The 21,647-nt window shown below is 42.8% G+C and overlaps 1 protein-coding gene across 1 annotated transcript in view; it reads right to left on the reverse strand.

Moving 5' to 3' along the window:
* Window positions 1-15,596, reverse strand: part of LOC126482032 (homeobox protein OTX2-B-like) — a 352,202-nt gene extending 336,606 nt beyond the window's left edge. Inside the window, exon 1 of the mRNA XM_050106004.1 lies at window positions 14,929-15,596. Coding sequence (XP_049961961.1) covers window positions 14,929-14,963 — 35 coding nt within the window. The 5' untranslated portion in view covers window positions 14,964-15,596. The remainder of the gene's footprint in view (window positions 1-14,928) is intronic.
* Between the last annotated feature and the right edge of the window lie 6,051 nt (window positions 15,597-21,647).

A 21,647-nucleotide genomic window follows, 5' to 3' on the forward strand; every position in this document is an offset into this window, starting at 1 on the left:
GACGTTGTTAGAAGAGGTTTCAGCATTAACACCCATGTGGGACTTTCAAGTTATTGGTTTACATTTGAGCAGATCCTGTTGTAAACCCGTTCACAAATATAGCATATACGTGGACAGCTGGAACCCTTAAATCCAGGGGAGTTTACTGAATGTTGACAACGCTAGAACCGGAGCACACTAGAGAGGAAAATTTGCAGATTGTTTGTAGTTGATATAAATGATAGCTGCCCAAGAAAGTTATTTTACAGGCATTATTTGATAAACAACTGTAAAATCTCAGACCGTTAAAGCAAAGAGTCATAAGCAAAACCGACGAAGTGGGCTAGCAGTGTATCGACGGAGAATTGAGAATTAATAGATGTTAATGGCATTAAAAAAATTAAATATAACCACATGCGTAGTATAAGAGTCAAATACTGTATAGCGCGGAGAAAAAAACAAACGAAAAATATCGAAATAGGAAGAAGCTGTCCGTGATCCGGATAATTACAGATTCCTCTATAATCGGATAGTTTAGATTCTACTGATCTGACTCACTGCTTGTATTTGAAGTTAAGAAGAACATTTCAGAGCAGTACAGAATTATAGGTTCGGTAAAATAAAGTAGTAAGGCATAGCGATCGAAATTATAACAGACTGAAACGACAGAGAAGTTAGCAAAGAACGACTCGTGAATAATTAATGGGTCAAGCAATGCAATATGGTGAGAGTTTTTGCACAATCACAACCTGATTTCAGCGTAAATCATTAAACGAGCACCGAAAAGATCAGCAAGTTATATCAGACAATCCATAAATGAGGCACTGTTGGCCGCAAAGCACCTGTTTCTTTTTTCTTTTTTTTTTTTAAGGACGTAACACATTTTGATTTTTTTAGGTGCACGCCAGCAATTTATTTAAAAACACAAGCAGAATGTTAGGTTCGTGTAGTGAACGACAGAGTAATGTTAGCAGAAGGTCAGCAATTTCGTAAGGTGTCTTCGACAAGTGATCTACGTCTTCCAGTTCGGCAGCAAGAATCGTTCGGTGTTCGGAATTTGTACTCGTATATATCCATTAAAGGCAACGACAGCAAGGTCCTGATTAATCGTATGTAATAACATTTGCTGACATACTTTTTATAACGATATGAAAATCAATACACCTGCAGCTGTCTCTTTTGCATTTAATTTATTTACGTAACCAATTTTGGTGTTCGTTCTGCCATCATCACTTCCCTTGACCAACTTAAATAGGGAGGAAACCAATGTCGTGTGCAGTCATAACAGGGCACGATATTAAATAACCACTGTTCGTAGATTTCCGTTCTACACGAAACTACCCCATCATTCATCAACGGTTGATGAACTGAGGGATAGTGTCGTGTAAACCAGAGAAGTACGGACACCTGTTATTTAATATTGGCTCCTATTACGACTTCAAACGAGATTGGATTTCTCCCAATTTTTGTCGGCCAAGATGCCTGAATAACACCGAAACGGGCTGCGTAGATAAATCCAGTGCAAAAGAGACGGCTGCATGTGTTTTAATTTTCATTTCATACTGATCAGCTGAAGTCCCTGTAACCATAAGCTACAAGGAGGGGCATACAAAGATACTTTTCCTGATACCCATTACGCAAATGAAATTTTTGTAACTTTCGGAATCATTATTTTATTATCTAGTTGTGTAATATAACTACAAGGTCCGATGTTAATGCAATGGTAACCAGCTCGGTTTCATTTCAGTTCTGATATTGCCATATAGCATAATCGTCTGTAAGAAGTATACCACGATAATTATATACAGCGTACCAAGTAAACGTTTTCTTTGCATGTTGCACAATTTTGGAACGTTTACAGTGGTCTCCCGGCTCGGTCGAATGCAAAATTAAACAATACTTTTTGAAAAAAAATAAACTGCACACGTTTGAACCCTTAAAGAATCCTTCTTGTAACTGTATGATGAAATTCTGGAGCAGGTCCGTTTGTTTATGTATGTATCAGACCTACTCGTTTTGATCCCAACATGTATTCAGCATGTTATCAGGTAGTACTAACGGCACTGAATCCACCCTGCACGAAAATAGTAAGAAAAACGTCATAAACAGTTTCAAAAATTTCATCTGGGTGTGCGACCGTCCCATGGTGGAAAATATTTCAATGTTTCGGCTCGCTGGCCATTATCAAGATGACGAGTTCGATTACTGCAACCGATTATGGCTGCGGGAGCACCAGAAAGTAGTTCTTTTTATACATCATACCGCGACCAGAGTCAGTTAACGTAAAAACTTTCTGGGTGTAGAGTGGCTCTTCACCAAAGAAACTTTTATGTTATTTAGTACAGCGTGTATGAAACATATGTGAATATGTGACGGAGATCACGACATAATACAAGTAGTTACAGACTAGTACCGTTTCCACCTCGAGCCGCACGGAGGGCTTACATTTCTTGCTTTTAACCGAGCCAGTACAGCATTTCATAATCATGAGAATCTACATTAATAGCTTATTGAATCTGCATTCTCATTTTACTGACATAATTCATGTGGACACGGATGTGTCAATGTAACGACATAGTAGCGCAACTTGAGCATTATTATCTAGCTGTTATCATAGGTAATTATCTAGATCTGAACCTGCGTACACTCTACCGTGTAGCATAAGTCTCTTCGCACCGTTGTCTCTCCTTTTCCTGTTTAATTCGATGAAAGATGTATGTCTCACCCCGTATTTTATTCCCTTTTATTTTGTTTTTATCCTAAATATTCCACTGTAGCGATTGGTTGATTTACGGTCTATGTCAATATCAAGTCTTGAAATTAACCATATGATTCTCATTTGAAATTCAGTAAGCATCGTTACAGGCCTCTGGAATAAATTCAATGCCCCCGCCCCCCCCCCGCCCCCCCCCCCCCCGCAGCACTATATCTGCAAATATTTATCTTTACGAACTTGAAGATAATCGAAAAAAACAGATTTGCTTATCGAAAACATCACAATTTCCTTTGCAGATATTGTCCAACTGATTTAGTGTGTGCATTCCACGTCGATTCACTATGTGGTCTTAGTAAGTGCGATTAAATCAGCAGCTCGTCACTCGGATGTGTTTTATTCCAGTCCAACAACAACCATGTTGCTCTGTCGATTACTTTCCAATTAACAGGGGTTAATACGAGCCTACATCCAATATATGGGCTTTATAACTGTTTTTTAACTCGAGAATAATAACCGCAAAGCCTGTAGCAACCGCGTCTCTTAATCTTTGGATAACATCGTCTTACCCACAGCACTGTACCTGTGTCAACGGTAATAAATATGTTTCCAGCGATTGTCGAGCAACAAAACCCAACGTAAGCTCTTCATATGTGTTTCGCTAAAAGCCATTTAGCAAGGAACCGGATAGTTTTATTTACTTTCAGGGAGTATTTGATTCAGCTCTGTGACGCCACGTACCACACTGAAACACGTTGTATGAAAAATCAAGGCACGTAGGCTTCAGAGAGAATTATGTGAGAGGCGGAACTTTACTTGCTTTCCAAGATGGAAATTCTGTTACATAAAGCTACAAAATTGTGGTATGATAAGTACCATCAGCATTTCATATCAACGAATTTCTTGCAGCCAGACACTTTTTGCATATTACACAGATAACTGCGATGAAGTACGAAAAAGATCATATGGACATATAGTCTGCTTTTTTAATAACATTTCAACCTGGACGAAAGACTGAAGTCTAGCTCTGAAAGCGGAGAATTACCAAACCGTCATCTGCATAGAGCGCAATGTAATAATCCTTGACTGCAGAATTAAGTCAAAAGTCCTCAATGTTTCGAGTTGTTTGATACCGCGCTCCGTCTTTTCCATCTTATGACAGACGCATCGGCGCACGTCTACTGCAACCAACATCCTCGGTAGACAGTTTAGCATATTCTGAGTCTAAATAAACGAAAGGAGTATCAGATACACAAAATTCAGTTGAATCACGTCAATGAACATCGTTACCATTTTCCGAATCTTCTCTGTCGCTTTCGTTTATCCAACTTTATAAATACCAGGACGACGAATAACAGTTAAAATTGATCAAATGAGGGTTTTGTATGCGACCTCCACCATGCATGGATTTCATTCCCATAGCATGCTTCCGACATATCTCAGTTTTTCATTTCACTTCATCAAACTGGATTTATATTGTCTTTACACTTTAAATCGCCCGGAAATATACGCCTGTATTCTTGACGGTTATTGACTGACCCTGGTGACTAGCTCCCAATTTGCATTTTAAAATACTGTTTAGATATGAGCATCGCAATACCTTTCCTGCTTTACTGCTGTTCTGAATCAGCTTACGGCAGATGAGTCCAGCTTTGAACATCCGCGAGTGTTTTACTTCTCATCTAAATCGACAGAGAGTACTTCGCATCGTACCGTTTATCAGGGCTTCCTACTGTTCCACTCACGTATGGAGCTCGTGGGGACTGAAAGCTTGTACACCTCTGTTGTGGTCTGATCTCGTCTTTGCTGTTCCTACGGGACCGATACGTAGGGCTCTGTAGAATATTCCTCGTTTCCTCACTTAATGCTAAATTGTTTAAACTTTCTTAGTCGGCCATCGCGTGATAACTGACTTCTATCTTCGAGCGACTGCCACGTCAGGTTCTGCGTCTCGGTGACGCTCAGCCGTCGGTCAGACAAACCTTTATTCATTGGTGCTGCCCTTCTTTGTACACATTCAGTATCCCGCGTTATTCCCATTTGGTATGAGTACCACACAAATATTCTCGGATAAGTTGCATATTCCCAGGATCCTACCACTGAACCGAAGTCTGCCACCTACTTCGCCTCACTCCATTTCATATCCCCACAAATTGTTGTATCCAGACATTTTATGAGTTGACTGATTCTAATTGTGAGTTGCTGATAGTTGCTGTGTTTTTTGAGGCGCACAGTTCTACAATTCTGAATATTTAAAGCAAGTTGCCGATCTTTGCGTCACTTTGTGATCTTGTCAAATCTGACTGAATATACGTGCAGCCTTTTTTTTTCTTAGATAGTATTTTCGTTATAGATAACAGCACCACCTGCAAAGGTCTGAGATTGCTGTTAATATATATACAACATGAACAACATGTGTCCCAACATACTTCCCTGGGCCGCGTCTAATGTTACTTCAACATCTGTTAATGAATCTACGTCCAATGTAACATAATGCGTCATCCCTATCAAAAGTTTCCCAATTCAGTCATAAATTTCGTTTAACTGGCCATATGATCATACTTTGCTAATATACGTTGGCGTGGTATCGAATGAAATGTTTTCCGAAAGGACGTATGTTGCCACCTGAAAACATAACCTACCATGTTTCCTCTGCAGTCCACCAATAGTATTGTGAACACCTCGTACATCGCGAAACTGTGTTTCGGAATTCTCACGTCTCGTAGAGGGAGGGGACGTTTGTTACTGCCCCCCTACCCTTCGTCCCAAGTATAACTTGTCACCTTCATTTTTAACATGCCACAGATACCTATGTTTTTAATAACAATGACATTAAAATGTATTAAATGTTTAATATAATAATAATGATATGCTTATTACATCCCTTTAACATAACTTCTAATAAATTACAATTCAAAGAATACAGAGCATTCGTCCGAAAAATTGAAATTTATATGTGTCATTCAACTGATGTAATATCTACAATAACAGCAAAAAATCACAACTTTGACAACGTCTTAATTTACACGATACAAGTTTGCCATGAGCACTGGTAAATTCCAGTATTTCACTTAGCACTATCAATGTGAACAGAGGCCTGCAGTTTACGGCAGTACACGTGTGTAAATTGTGGAGATGCTGTTTTTTTCAGCCGCTTTCGCATAAATTCGGGAAAGTCGTTTTTTTCCCCCTTATAGGAGACTCCTACTCTTTGTGTTGCGCCTTCTTGAATTACTTGTAGGTTCCCAGTTTGCCCGTTGGCTCATGAACCTTGTTCGATTTGTTGTTGACAATAGGTTCTGTCAGCACGTGGTTCGGTGTCTTTTTCCTAGTTGCAGGCGGTCAAGCTGCAAGTCGATGCACATGAACAAATCCTCATGCAAGCTACTGAAAAAAATCCTACATCTACATCTATACTCCGCAAGCCGTTTTACGGCGTCTGGTGGAACGCACTTCTGCACCCGCTGTCTGTCCTCTCCCCCCCTCCGTCCCTCCTCTTTACATTCGCGAATGGCGCGTCAGAAGAATGATTGTCGGTTAGCCTCTGTATTGACTCTAATTCCTCGGATTTTCTCTTTGTGGTCAGTTCGCGAGAATGTATATGAGAGGAAGTAATATGTTGTCCGACTCTTACCGTAGGCTCCCGGTATTCCAATAGTAAAATCTCTCCGTTATGCACAACTCCTCTCTTGTAGTGTATGCCATTGGAGCTCGTTGTTTATCTCCGTAATGCTTTCGCGCCGACTAAAAAATCTTGCTGCGAAACGCGTCGTTCTTCGTCGGATCTTGCCTGCCTCTGTTATTAATTCGACTCTTTAATGGGCCCATGCTGATGAACAGTATCCAAGAAAAGGTTGAAAAGGTGATTTGTAAGCAAATGATTTCACAGATGACTTTTTTCTTTTTTCTTCCAGTGAATCTGAATCTGACAGATCGCTTCCTGTGGTTACTCCTAGGAATTTTACGGCAAAATTACTGTACTGGTTTCTTCGCCTATTTATGCATGATACGTCACATTTATTTATACGCAGGGTCAACTGCCAGTCCCCGCACCAATGATCTACCTTCTACAGGTGTTTCTGCAATTCGCTACAGCCTTCTGTCATAGATGTCGTCCTATAGACAACTTATTCATCTGCAAATGGCTTGTAATTTCTACAATTCCTTACCATTTTCGAGAGTCTTAGTTTTCTTGCTACCTTATTCTCTGAAAGTTGCCTGAGAAATTTGGAAATTGACATACGTTAAATGTAATCGCCTTTAGCTAAATGTTCTTGGGGGACGAGTCATGTCCCCCACAAAATCCCCTCCCTTGGGTTCGCCTCAGGCCAGAGACCCAGTTTGCAGTCAGAAATGTTCTTAAGGCAACAAAGTATGTCAGTTTAAAACTTAGACGCCTATCAACCTGCACAGAGTTGTACTCCCCTCTCTAAAATCCGTGAACGGTATGGGAAGGAACCTAAGTATGTCACAAAAAGGACCCTCTTGGACAGGGGTTTGACAGCTGGAAGTGGGGTTGTGTTAGATAAGCAGGATGACTGGAGGAATGGTGCAGACGATCCCCCGCCAGCCGCCTGACTCGCAAGGTGTTGCCCCGTGCGGTTGCCGCGGCAGACAGGCGGCGTGGATATAGGGTTGCCGGCGCACAGATTAGCGGGCTCGGGTTTCCCGCCCCGCCCCACAGCACGCAGCGGGCTGCCATCTGCGGCCGCGCACAGCGCCTGCCGTCTCAACTGCACGGCGCGCTTACGTATGTTACCGGCCCACGCTCGGATCCCAAGCCGGAGCGAGACGGTCGGTCAGACTCTCCTCAACAGCGAGTCTCTCAGGGACGTAGAACCCTAGTTGTTGCTTGTTATCTACAGCTACATACGTACTCAGCAAGCCACCAAACGCTTCTTGTCGGAAGGTACCTTGTATCACTGCTAGTAATTCCCTTTCGAGTTCCACTCGTAAATGAAGCGAAACAAAAACGACGTCTACATACTTCCTTACAAGCTCTAATTTCTTTTGTTTCCGCCATCCTTCCCGATATACCGGGTGATCAAAAAGTCAGTATAAATTTGAAAACTTAATAAACCACGGTATAATGTAGATAGGTAAAAATTGACACATATGCTTGGAATGACATGGGGTTCCATTAGAACAAAAAAAAAAAAAAAAAAAACCTTGCTAGACGCGTGAAAGACCACTTGCGTGCGTCGTTTGGTGATGATCGTGTGCTCAGCCGCTACTTTCGTCATGCTTGGCCTCCCAGGTCCCCAGACGTCAGTCCGTGCGATTATTGGCTTTGCAGTTACCTGAAGTCGCAAGTGTATCGTGATCGACCGACATCTCTAGGGATGCTGAAAGACAACATCCGACGCCAATGCCTCACCATAACTCCGGACATGCTTTACAGTGCTGTTCACAACATTATTCCTCGACTACAGCTATTGTTGAGGAATGATGGTGGACATATTGAGCGTTTCCAGTAAAGAACATCATCTTTGCTTTGTCTTACTTTGTTATGCTAATTATTGCTATTCTGATCAGATGAAGCGCCATCTGTCGGACATTCTTTGAACTTTTGTATTTTTTGGTTCTAATAAAACCCCATGTCATCCCAAGCAAGTGTGTCAATTTCTACCTCTCTGTCTACATTATTCCGTGATTTATTCAGTTTTCAAATTTATACTCACTTTTTGATCACCCGGTATGTGCCGGTGGCAGTAGGATCGTTTTGCTGACTGCCACAAATGCCAGTTCTCTAAACTTTCTTAATGGTGTTTCGCCGAAAGAACGTCTTCTTCCTTCCATGGATTCCTATTTAACTTAACGGAGCATTTCCGTAATGCTCGATCCTACCAGTAACAAACCGACTCTCATGACTCTAAACTGCTCTGTTATCTTCCTTTCGTCCTACCAAGTAGGGATCCCAAACATCGGAGCAGTAATCGAAAATGGTTCGCAGAGTATTCTGTACATAGTCTCTTCCACAGATGAACTACGCCTTCCTACAATTCTCCCAGAAGCCTATCAATCACCTTCCCTACAACCGACCATAGGTGCTCGCTACATTTCATCTCGCTTTGCAACGTTACGACTGGATATATGAGGTGTGATAAAAAATACTGTGGACGATTTTTTTAGCAGTAACTGCTTAAGTTACAAGCATTTGATGTACCTGATCCATTGAGACAAGCAGCGTGAAGTTGGAACACGTTCTGACTTGTCAGTCAGCTGCCAGAGAGCAAGTTCTCCAATGTGATAGGTACGGTAGGCAATAATGTCTCTGTCTACAAAACTTTCAAGGCCACCAAAACTCTGTCTACAAAACTTTCTAGTCCACCGACAGAAGGAACTCCGGTACCACCTCGTACAATGGCTACGGTAAGCCAACCATTACCATGAGTAAAGGAATCATTAATGTCAATACTAAAATTAAGTCTACAACCACAGAAAACACATGGTCCGTCGACAAGTGCAGTTGCAGCGATATTCTTCACTGTATTCTTCTTCTTGTCTGCAGCAGATGTAGAGAATTCGATGTTCTCGATTGTTTTGTGTGGCTGTGTTTTGTGTGTTGTGGAGCTGTGTTTTCTGTGTCTGTCGTGCATAATGGATTTCGAACAACGCGTGAACATTATGTTCTGCTTCAAGTTTCAAAAAGGCGCTAAAGAAACTCGTGAAACGTTGAAATTGGTGTATGGCAGTAATGCTGAAGCACTGAAGACTGTTTATAAGTGGTATGCGGGATTGAAAACCGGAAACGAGTCTATAGGAAAAGAGCAAAGTTCTGCACATCCATTAACCTCAAAAACAGATGTGCAAAAAGGGGCGAAAATTGTTCTTTCAAACAAGCGAGTAACTATTCGAGAGCTTACCGAAGAACTTAACATCTCATACTGTTCGGTGCAAAGTATTTTAACCGATAATTTGCAAATGAGACGAAGTGAGAGGGAAAAATTGTCGCCAGACTTTTGCGTGATGAACGGAAGGAAAATCGTGGGTCAATTTGCACGGAGTTGAAGGATCGCCTTCATTTATATCCAGACTTCATGCCCAAAATTGTAGCTGGATAGTAAGCTTGAACTCAGATGAACATTCAGAGCTCGCACTGGAAAACCAGTGAATTTCCTCAACCTAAGAAAGGCACTCAATCAAAACCGAATTTCAAAGTCAATCTTATTGGTTTTTTTTCGATATTGAGGACATAGTGCAATCAGAGTTTGTTCCAAGGGGAACAACTGCAAACGCCGAATTTTACAAGGGCGTACTGCAACGTTTGCGAAACGATGTACGCAGAAAGAGGCCAGAAAAATGTGCCAATAGCTTCCTTCTTCCTCACGACAACGCGCTGTGCCACAATTGGCTTTTGGTTTGCGAGTGTTTGGCCAGAAATGTGTTCTGTCTGTCCACACCTGCCTTACTCACCAAATTTAGCACCATGACTCTTCTGACTCTTCCCAGAAAGTAAAACAGTGCTTAAAGAAAAACGTTTTGACGCTATTCCTGACAATGAGAGTACCACGACAGAGCAGATGAAACCCCATCCACAAGAAGTCTTCCAGAAATGCTTCTACTCAAGGATTCGACGTTGGGATAAGTGCGTTGCTAGCCAAGGACAGTACTTTCTTTGTTTCTTATAAAATTATTCACCCTATTTTGTGATCATATCTCGCGTCTAGCAACACACCAATAACACTGTATTTGAACATTACAGGTGTGTTTCACCTACTCACCTGCAATAACTTACATTTTCTCACATCTATAGAAAGCTGCCATTCGTCACGCCAAATAGAAATTCTGTCAAAGTCATCCTGTATCCTCCTGCAGTCACTCAATGATGACACTTCCCGTACACGAGGTTCACCTTGTCCGCGAGATCGTGGATGTACACACAGAACAGGGTCCTATCACACTTCCCGGAACACTCTTGATGGTTCTTTTGTCTCCCATGAACATTGTACTGAACAACGTACTGGGTTCTATCACATAGAAAATCTTCGCGTCACTCACAACAGAATTACCCTACCTGTCTGGAAAATGCGTTTAGATTAAATTTCTCTACTTTACGTGGAACTGGATCAGGCCTACGACTGTCTTAGAAAATTCATGAACAACGTAATTTTATAATTCAGTCACGTTTTAATGGTAATTTATGCTTTGACGCGAAGCAAATTTTATGGGAAGTTATAAATAGCACTCGATTATACGTATTCGTTCTTTAATATAGTCGTTAGGTAACTGCATCTGCTGTCTACGACAGCGCCGACTAGTAGCTTCGAAATTGATGTGTGAAATTTGAAATCACCGGACTGAACGAGTAACGTTTAAGACTAAGGCTTCGCTAATCCACAGTGTTAACAAACGCTCTGCTGCCTCCTTCATGAACAAAGCTGGAGACTTCATTCCCAGTAGTATGTACATCTCTAATGCGATCCATTATAGCATATCAGTTTCACCTTCTGTCTTCTATGTTTTCACAGCATCAAGAATAGTTTTTTAGCAACACTTTTTAAAATTACGTATGATTCCCTCGTATTACTGTGCAAACTGTGAAGCACAATTGGCAGTACCTGTACTTTCAGAATTAGCAATTATTCACTTTCCCAGTCATTTTTGGATCACTTAGTCACTACGCGATATATTGAAGACTTACGTTATTCTAGGTATCAACTCTCCAGCTTCGCCCACGGCGGGACTAGGGACGGTATAGTAACATCGTGGATCAGTGAAGCCTGGACTCTTAAATTTTGTGATATTAGTGCTGGAATCACAGAATTCATGTTTGTTTTTCGACTTTGTGAATTTGCGTTGCCGTCGAAAACAGAGCCAATTTTCTTACTATCACGTAAAATAACGCTTAAATATTGCTCAGTACTATTCTTCATATAACTTAAAATATTCATTATTACCATAATTTCTCCAGGAAGTTGTTGGATCATAGTTTTTCAGCGACAGCTGTCCATTTTCCTCTTTGCCTTATTGTCATAAACGCCAACGAAAGAAACAGAACGATGTGTCCAATCATTTCTAATGTAAGGGTACAAGAAACAATAGGACCTCGATAAGAAGAGCCTCTGGTAAACAAGCAAATGGAATTATTGTGAAGGCATTGTTTCGATAAAAGAAGGCGTTCTTTTCCTTCCTGAAATTGGTCGCAGCTATAATTTTACTCTCTCTATCGCCGGTCTTATGAAGATGAATGGAATTACGGAAATCCCTACGACGAAAAATTTCTTTTGTGTACTGCTTGCACAAGCGAGGAGAGTTCGCTATATCTACATCTACATCCATACTCCTACATCCATACTCCGCAAGCCACCTGACGGTGTGTGGTGGAGGGTACCTTGAGTACCTCTATCGGTTCTCCCTTCTATTCCAGTCTCGTATTGTTCGTGGAAAGAAGGATTGTCGGTATGCTTCTGTGTGGGCTCTAATCTCTCTGATTTTATCCTCATGGTCTCTTCGCGAGATATACGTAGGAGGGAGCAATATACTGCTTGACTCTTCGGTGAAGGTATGTTCTCGAAACTTCAACAAAAGCCCGTACCGAGCTACTGAGCGTCTCTCCTGCAGAGTCTTCCACTGGAGTTTATCTATCATCTCGGTAACGCTTTCGCGATTACTAAATGATCCTGATCTAGCAAGTTATAGCTTACTGAGCTGAATATATGTAAGAGGTTGGAAATATTTTTGCATCTGAAACTACACTGGTGCCCGAAATCTCTCCGAAACCAAGATCACCAGCTCGGGCAAAAAAAAAAAATATATATATATGCAGTCAACCATCCTAGCTTTTTTTTAATGGACTATTCTGTCATAGTGATTAAAGAGCTCTCCGTTCCAGTTTAAAGCGCTCTTATTTGATGTTATATGCGTCACCTTTGTTTAACATTTGACAGGATATCAGCAGTCAGTTCTAAGATAACGGCAGGTATCGGTTTTTGTAGAAGTTCATTGCTGTACTCTGTTCCTAGTAGACGCTGAGCCCTAAAATTATTGCATTTTGGAAAAGAACGTAGCTTCATCTGTTCTCGTTCCTGCATGCGGAAGTTAACTTGCATAAGTCATGCAACACTTAGTTAACTGACCTTCGGAATAATTTACATTTGTTCTTCCAGTCTGATTTCTGCGAAACTACGCAAGTGAATTGTGGTCCCTCACACAGTCCTGGTTTGGATTTCTTTTCTGATCTCTATAAAATTTCAGGAGCACTTATTTCTCTGATATTCTCATTTCGGAAAGGAATTTGAACAACAGCAATGTCAGTAAAAATGTTAATGCACCAAAGAAACAAACGTATTCTTTTCATTCTTCGCATGGGGAAATGAACACAATAAGCAACTGAGTGTCTTATAGCTAATTGTGACTGTGTCTGGAATAACTAGCTATAAATTGCTAACAGTTGCTGTATCTCTCCACAGACATTATGTTTGTAACACCGTGCCTGTTTCTTCTTTCCAAATGTAATTACTGAATTACTGGTCCCCCTCTCAATCTCCCTGGAGCTCTCTTCATTACTACGGGTCGCTGCGTGTGCAAATGCGCGCGCGCGCGTGTGTGTTTGTGTGTGTGTGTGTGTGTGTGTGTGTAAGAGAGAGAGAGAGAGAGAGAGAGAGAGAGAGAGAGATGCGGAGACAGCGTAGACCTTTATGTGCAACGTTTATAGTTTCACCGCCTAGTTAACGAGCTAGTACAGTGGCCAAAACAGCCTTCTCGACCGTTCAAAAGGAGCCGGGTTCAATTCCCTGCAAGACCATGGAGCTCTATGGTTTCCCACGTAAAATCACGCTCGAACTGGAATGGATTGTTTATTAAGTATTCAGCTGACTAGCCCCTCATCCTTGCCCGACGGAGTTTATCCACCGTTTCTAATTATGATACTGTCGATGGGCTGGGATATTCATACAAGAAGGGAAGAGTAGGTGCCTAAACACATCTTCTGAAATTAGAGCTCTGTTACGATTTTGGGGACGCTTTCCACCTTACAGATTTCAAAATTTCAGTGTGGTCAGTTCTCGTTAGAGATCCTGCATTACCTATTGGAGGAACATCCTTATGTAATCCTATTGTTAACAAATACTGGTAACTTAAACGTTGTCATCTAAACAACGATTTCATAATGTCATTATACGGTTTTCTGCTACTCAGTTTTTAATATTGCTGTACAAAAGAAAACTAGAAAAAAATATGGTGCCCTTATTACATATATGTTTATTAAGTTACGTGAGATAAATTAAGAAGAGAACCTGCTGCTGGTGACGTTTTGATATTTACTTAGGTCGTCGTGAAATAACAATTACATGACTGAATACTGTATTCAGTTTGTGCTCTTTCCTTTGAGAGCGTTAAACATCCCGAAATCAGTGAGAGAAATCAGCCGTTTGCTTTCTAATGTGTGACCTGCAATATCTGTAGGAAAACAGTATTTACCGAGCGTGATTAATAGCCGATGTAAAAAAAAAAAAAAAATGAAGAACGGTTGTCGGTCTAACACTTGTGAATATTTAATGCGATGACTAAATAACAAACTGGATTCACAAAACTAATATGGAAATTCTTTTAATGGACAATTTCGCGGACCGTCTTACATCAAAGAACTATGAAATTCCTATTAACTGTGACTTATGGAGAGCAGTACGAACTAACACAAAAGAAGATGTAAGAATTATGATTAAAATATTCTACCAAGAACAGACGGAGCAGCCAAGCAGTGGAAGATAAGAATTGTTACATAAGATATTTTACCGTGGCTAAGGTGCTAATAATAACATGCAATGCAGAAGACATGAAGAAATCATGATGATGTAAGTGTTAATTTGTGCATTAAAAGAAACACTACTCGATATTTAAAAAAATACAGTAACAAACAGCAATTTACCTTTAGTTACCTGGTACAGTCGTAAGTATAAGTGTGACATTTTTATGCCGCTAAAAAGAGTACTGCATAAAAAATTGATATATACATAAGGCACAGATAAGTGTGAAAAATTTGGCACAAGCATTTTTATGCTTGCGTTCATTCACTGTCTAAAATAACATCAACATAGATTGTACATAAAACAGTTATACTAATATAAATAGTTTGTTTACAGCCTACATATTTTTACCGTTACAAAAGAATAATATTTTATTTGTTTATCGCTCACGAGAAAGCTGCCAAAAGAGAAATTTTAAACGATTGTTCCGAGCAAACACCCGCCTCACCTAAACAGATGACTAAAGGCGATGGAACTTTCGCAACTTACCGAACAGCTTCAAAAATATTCGCTGCTATCGTCATGAGAGATCGCTACAATCATTCACAAGCGTTGACGGCATAGGCACTGTCCTTAAATTTACAAGTAGTGGCGGCAACAGTCGCTGTCAGCACATTCTTGCTAAGAGAACCGACCTATCGTCAATGCTTCGTACTATTCTGTGTGCTTTGCGTGCATATTCTGTAGCTCCACAATTATTACGAGATGCTTTCTAGCGATAGTGTTAAAGCTACTCCTTTTTCTCTACCGTTGGCTATTATCTAGTAGGAAAATTGTCTTCCGACTATAAAAATTCTACATTGCGTATGGACACGAGATATTCATTACTTGAGCAAGAACCGGTGTGTAATTTAATCTTGATGAGATGTATACAACAAATGCACGTGGGCGCACTTCATTCAGCGACACGGAACGGCTTCTAAAGGCACTCGCGGTGGAGTTATTAACACTACGCGACCAACAAAAATATATTTATGCGGCAGTAATTCAGCATTTCGCTACGACTGGACCCTAAAATACGACGCGGGCGCGCCACGGCCGAGCACGGAGTACGCCACGCGGCGGAACATAGCAGGGCGCTAAAGATTTCACACAGAGATGACAGCTGCCGGCCCTGAGAGCACACGCGCTTAGCACACGGGTGGCACTGCGAACGTTAGCGGGCACACAGAACAGACACTTTCCTGCGCCGGGTAACGGTAGCACAAAAAAAGCCCGGCCGAGGCGGGCGTTGACGGGTCGCGGGCCCGGCGCCGACGCCGGCACACGTGGGCGACAGCTCGGCGTCGCGTCGCGCGTATCCGGGCTCACGCATCGCACACACGCACCGCCGGCAGCCGGCACGCACTCGCGTTTGCTCTCGGGCTGGCCGGGAGACTGCCGCCAGCCGTCCGTCACGCCACAAAAATTGCCGTCCCGGGCCGCGCGCTCGCCGCCGACTTGCGGGCGCCTCGCCTCCCGCGAGGGAAAAAAAATATAACCGGGTTAGCCCCGTTTAAAAGAGTTTTACCGTAATGGCATTTGCTGCTTAAGTAGGCCGGCGCCGCTGAGCGAACGACGGCGCCCCGTAATAATCGGCAATAACACATCACACGAGATCAGTCCCGGGGTAATCTTCTTAGCTCCCGACGCCGGTGTTTGAACATTTAAAGGAGATAAAACACAATAAACTCACCTAAGCTGTCAGAAATCTGTTACTGAATGCAGAGGCCTTCCAGATAAAACAAGCCTTAAGCCTGTTACAGAGCAGCTTAGACCGTCTCAAACCGTATTAAATAAGACCACGATTGATCCACTGCAATCCCCAACTTTTCAAACACACACACACCGGCACACGGACGCCGACGCGCACACACACACGCACGCGCAGCGAGCGCTCCTAATGGCGACTTTTCCTGACCTCCCCTCCACCGAGTGCAGCGCGCAGGCGCGGTGGTCACGTGGTGCGCCCGCCGGCCAATGGGGCGTGGGCTCGGCCCCGCCCCCCGCGACTCGCCCGCCGCTGCCGCTCGCGTCCCCCGCGCGCCGACAAGCCCGAAGACGCGAGCGCTATTGTGGCCAGCCCGCGCCGCCAAACAAAAGGTTTTGCTCGGCACTGCGCCCGCCGTACCGTACGTGAGCGTGCTCCCTCTCCCTCTCCTCTCCCCCACCCACTGCCGCTCCTTCTCCTCTCGCCTCCTCCCGCCCCTCTTTCCCGGCGGCGGAGCGTCGAGCGTTCTGACATCGCGCGCACCCTGGCCGCCGCGTCCCTCCGGACGCTGTGCCACCCACCACCCTCTTCCCTAAGGTTTTGCAAGACAGAGGTAATCAATATAACACCGCGCCGCTTCAGAACGCACCTTCCCTGCTCATTAGAAGGCGCCACCAGCTCTTAAGTGCCCTCTCCAAACATAAGTTGCCCAGCAGTAAAGTAATGTCTCACACGATGATGCGTAGTAGCACTCAAGAACACACACATTTTAGAATAGTTTGTGAAACTGTTGCTATACTTGAGACTTTTCCACACGCCTGGTGCCCACAGCTGCGATCTTCATAATATAAGGTACGGACTCACGGCCTGAGGACTGCCTTACTATTCATCGCGGCACTAGAAGGGGAAGGGGTGGCGAATCCCTAGCCGCGGCTGCTATTTATCCTGGGAAAGATTCCCGGTCCTCATTTTTGATAGCACACCAGGTGGACCTGGGGCCGCCCTTTAGGGATTGTATCTTGGAAAAATCCTCGCCCCTACCCGAGATTGGTTGCAGGATCTCCAGGGCCGCAGTCTAGCGCTCTACTCGCTAGGGCACTACGATCACGACGTCCATAACCTAAGGGAAAAAAACTTCATCAAGCAGGTACTAAACATGTTCATTTGTCTAGCGCGTGCAGAACATTGTAGCTCCCTTTTCAATGCAAATACAGGTTGTTTAAAAAGGATATACGTATTTCGAACGTGTATATTTATTAAACTGTAAGACACACAACTATGAAACTTGATATACATAGTTACGAGCATCTCAAGTTTAGATTACAAATGTTCAGTATGTCCTCTACTAGCGACACGAACAATGTCACATCGATACTCGAATTGCCGGCCGGAGTGGCCGAGCGGTTCTAGGCGCTACAATCTGGAACCGCGCGACCAATACGGTCGCAGGTTCTAATCCTGCCTTTGGCATGGATGGGTTTGATGTCCTTAGGTTAGTTAGGTTTAAGTAGTTTTAAGTTCTAGGGGACTGATGACCTCAGAAGTTAAGTCCTATAGTGCTCAGAGCCATTTGAACCATTTTTGATACTCGAATCCCTCCCACACTCGGGTAAGCACGGTTGACTGGTTGTTTCGGAGGAGTGGACCAAACAGCGAGGTCATCGGTCCCATTGGATTAGGAGAAGGATGGAGAAGGAACTCGACCGTGCATTTTTAAAGGAACCATTTGGACATTTGCCTGAAGCGATACAGAAAACCTAAATCAGGATGACCGGACCTGGGTTTGAACGGTTGTTCTCCCTAACGTGAGTCCAGTGTGCTAACCACTGCGCCACCTCATTTGGTGAGTAAGCATAGGCTGTCCATCTTCACTGATGTTATTGCGGTAGCATCCGGTTCCTCAACTCTTCTATGTTCTGCTATAGTGTTGGTGCATAAACGTTTTCCTTATGCAAGAAGTCACAGAGCGTCAAATTCGGAGATCGTGGAGGCCAGATAAGAAGTTTGACGACCAGTCTTTGACGTCCCGTCCAACGGCTCGGGAGAGTTTCTTTCAGATATTCACCCACTTGGCCGTCCTCGTTCAGCCTCGGAAACATCCTACTTTGTAATATAGCAAGATATTGTCGGCCATTAACCGTGTTTCCATCAAAGAAGAAAGGGCTGTAAACAGATAACTGAGATATCGCACAAAACTCACTGACTTTGGGTGAATCTTGTACGTGTTCAGTGTATGCATATGGGTTCTGTAGGCCCAAAACTCGACAAATTGTGTTTGTTTAACTTCCCTCAAAGGTGAAAAAGAAGCTTAATCACTGAACACGATGCGTTGTGCGAAAGTATTATCATTGTCAATAGCATTCTGAAGTTAGGAAATGCTACACGTTTGCATTTGTCGTCATGACGTAGAGACTGTAACAGCTATAACTTGAATGGCTTGATAAAATGTTGTGGACTGGCAAGACAGCCAATCCACAGTGACGGGTAACCGAAAGGCACGCGCTTAAACTCACGCAGGCTGGCGTGAGGTCTCAAACAGGATATGTAATGAATACTATAAAGAAAAGTACTTAGCTGCTGGAATACTTAACTTTAATCCACAATTGGTGAACATTGGTCTTGTTACTGTACATGCTTCATTAGATACATAGCAAAGGATAAATGGCGCCTTGCTAGGTCGTAGCAATTGACTTAGCTGAAGGCTATGCTAACTATCGTCTCGGCAAATGAGAGCGTAATTCTCAGTGAACCTTTCCTAGCAACGTCGGCTGTACAATTGGGGTGAGTGCTAGTAAGTCTCTCTAGACCTGCCGTGTGGTGGCGCTCGGTCTGCAATTACTGACAGTGGCGACACGTGGGTCCGTCGTATACTAGCGGATCGCGGCCGATTTAAAAGGCTACCACCTAGCAAGTGTGGTGTCTGGCGGTGACACCACATAAACAATCGATGTCTCAAAACACGCCAAATTGTTGTTATAGAAATTGTAACTCCCGACAGGCACGACGAATTAATTTTGTAAACTACACTGGAAAGCGGTTTGTATTCGTGCAACATTTTCATCGGAAATACGAGAGCGGCCAGAGCTCTTTCCTTTACACGCACATTCTATGTCTACCTGTCGATACCATATGCGAATGTTCCGTCCATTTGGATGATCAGTTTGGTTCCTCAGCCTGAAACGTCTTTGGACTGTAATCACGAAATTAAGCTTCGCAAACTAGAGTACATAAAATAGTTTCTGGTGCGGATTAGCCGTTTTGCAACATGTGATGGTAACCAAGCAAAGACAAGAGAACCAACATCTAGCGGCAATGAATATAAAGTAAACGATGTATTCGTTCCTCCAATAACCCAGCCGTGAAGCAGTGACCCATAGTTTTGACAGAATAATACTTTCCAATACGTATATTCACCTTGAAACACCCTGTAGTGGCCGGCCGCATTGGCCGAGCGGTTCTAGGCGCTTCAGTCTTGCACCGCGTGACCGCTACGGTCGCAGGTTCTAATCCTGCCTCGGGCATGGATGTGTATGATGTCCTTAGGTTGGTTAGGTTCAAGTAGTTCTAAGTTCTAGAGGATTGATGACCTCAGATGTTAGGTCCCATAGTGCTCAGAGCCATTTGAACCATTTTTGAAGACCCTGTAGTCCATTTCATTCCTTTGGAGCTCTGCAAGCAGCGCACAAACATCGTGTCACAGCGTTGTAGCGACGGCAGGGTAGTACCGAAGTGGTGGCGAAGTGGGAACCCGCCAACGACGCAAACATAGAAGGGGCTCAGAAATTGAGCGAACAGGAAAAAAGGACGGTACAAACGTTAATCGGAAGGGATACGTGAGTCCTCCTACGAACAGGAGAGTTAATACGGATAGTAGAGTTCACTCTCTCCTCCCCGACGTGAAGTCCTCTTAGCCATGAAACATCTTATACAAACACAAGATGTGATACATTATCTCATAGGTCATGGACTTTACTCGGTTTGCCTCCGCCGGTCTAGATGATATGAAAAAGGCAATGTGCCACTGTACGTATTCCAGTACTGACAATTCACGTGCATGCGCGACTCGTAACGATCAGGTGCTATGATGTACGAGGACTTTGGCATTGAAGTGGGGTAACATGGATTCGTGAACGCTCATTTCAGAGATGGTCAGATGGTCATTTTCAGATGCAGTTCTTAACTGGTAGAAACCGACCTCGGGGAAGAGCAGTTTGGATTCCGGGGAAATGTAGAAACACGCGAGGCAATACTGACCCTACGACTTCTCATAGAAGAAAAGGCAAAACTACGTTTGTAGCATTTGTGGACTTAGAGAAAGCTTTTGACAAAGTTGGCTGGTATAATCTCTTTCAAACTCTAAAGATGACAGATAAAATACAGGGAGGGAAAAGCTATTTGTAATTTGTACAGAAACCAGATGGCAGTTATAAGAGTCGAAGGCCACTAAAGGGAAGCTGTAGTTGAGAAAGGAGTGAGGCAGTGTTGTTGCCTATCCCCTATGCTATTCAATATGTATATTGAGAATGCAGTAAAGGAAACAAAAGAAAAATTGGGAGTAGGAATTAAAGCCCAGGGAGAAGAAATGAGAACTTTGAGGTTTGCCGATGACATTGTCATTCTGTCATAGACTTGGAAGAGCAGTTCAGCGGAATGGACAGTATCGTGAAAGGAGGATATAAGACGAACATCAACAAAAGCAAAACTAGGATAATGGAATTGAACCAGATGATGCTGAGGGAATTAGATTAAGAAATAAGACACTTAAAATAGTAAATGGGTTTTCCTATTTGGGAAGCAAAATAACTAATTGTGGTCGAAATAGGGAGTATGTACAATGTAGACTGCCAATGCCAAGAAAAGCGTTTCTGAAGAAGAGGAATTTGCTAACATCGAGCACAGATATAAGTGTCAGAAAGTTCTTTCTGAAACAAAGTGAAACATGGATGATAAATAGTTTAGACAAGAAGAGAATAGAAGGTTTTGAAATATGCTGCTACAGAATAATGATGAAGATTAGATCGGTAGATCACGTAACTAATGAGGAGTTAGTGAACAGAATAGGGTAGAAGAGAAATTTGTGGACAACCTGATTAAAGGAGGTGTCGGTTGGGAGGACACTTTCTGAGACATCACGGGATCACCCATTTAGTACTGGAGGGAAGCGTGGGTGATAAAAATCGTAAAGGGAGACCAAGAGATGAATACAGTAAACAGATTCAGAGGGATGTAGGTTGCAGTAGTTACTCGGAGATGAAGAGGCTTGCACGAAATAGAGTAGCATCTAGAGCTGTATCAGACCAGTCTTGGACTGAAGACCACAAAGACAACAACAGCACTTATTTGTAGCAAGCAACACTAAATTAATTAAGGCTATTGTAGCATTACGCAACGAGTAGAAGAAAAATTACATAAAAACATAAAAACATTGTTTCATATCGCATAATGCTTAGAAATGTAAGTAAAGTCAATGTTATTAATCAATTAATCACTCGCTCACACAGGCAACATAATAGTTCGT

This window comes from Schistocerca serialis, chromosome 5 (assembly GCF_023864345.2).
Source record: "Schistocerca serialis cubense isolate TAMUIC-IGC-003099 chromosome 5, iqSchSeri2.2, whole genome shotgun sequence".
Lineage (NCBI taxonomy): Eukaryota > Metazoa > Arthropoda > Insecta > Orthoptera > Acrididae > Schistocerca > Schistocerca serialis.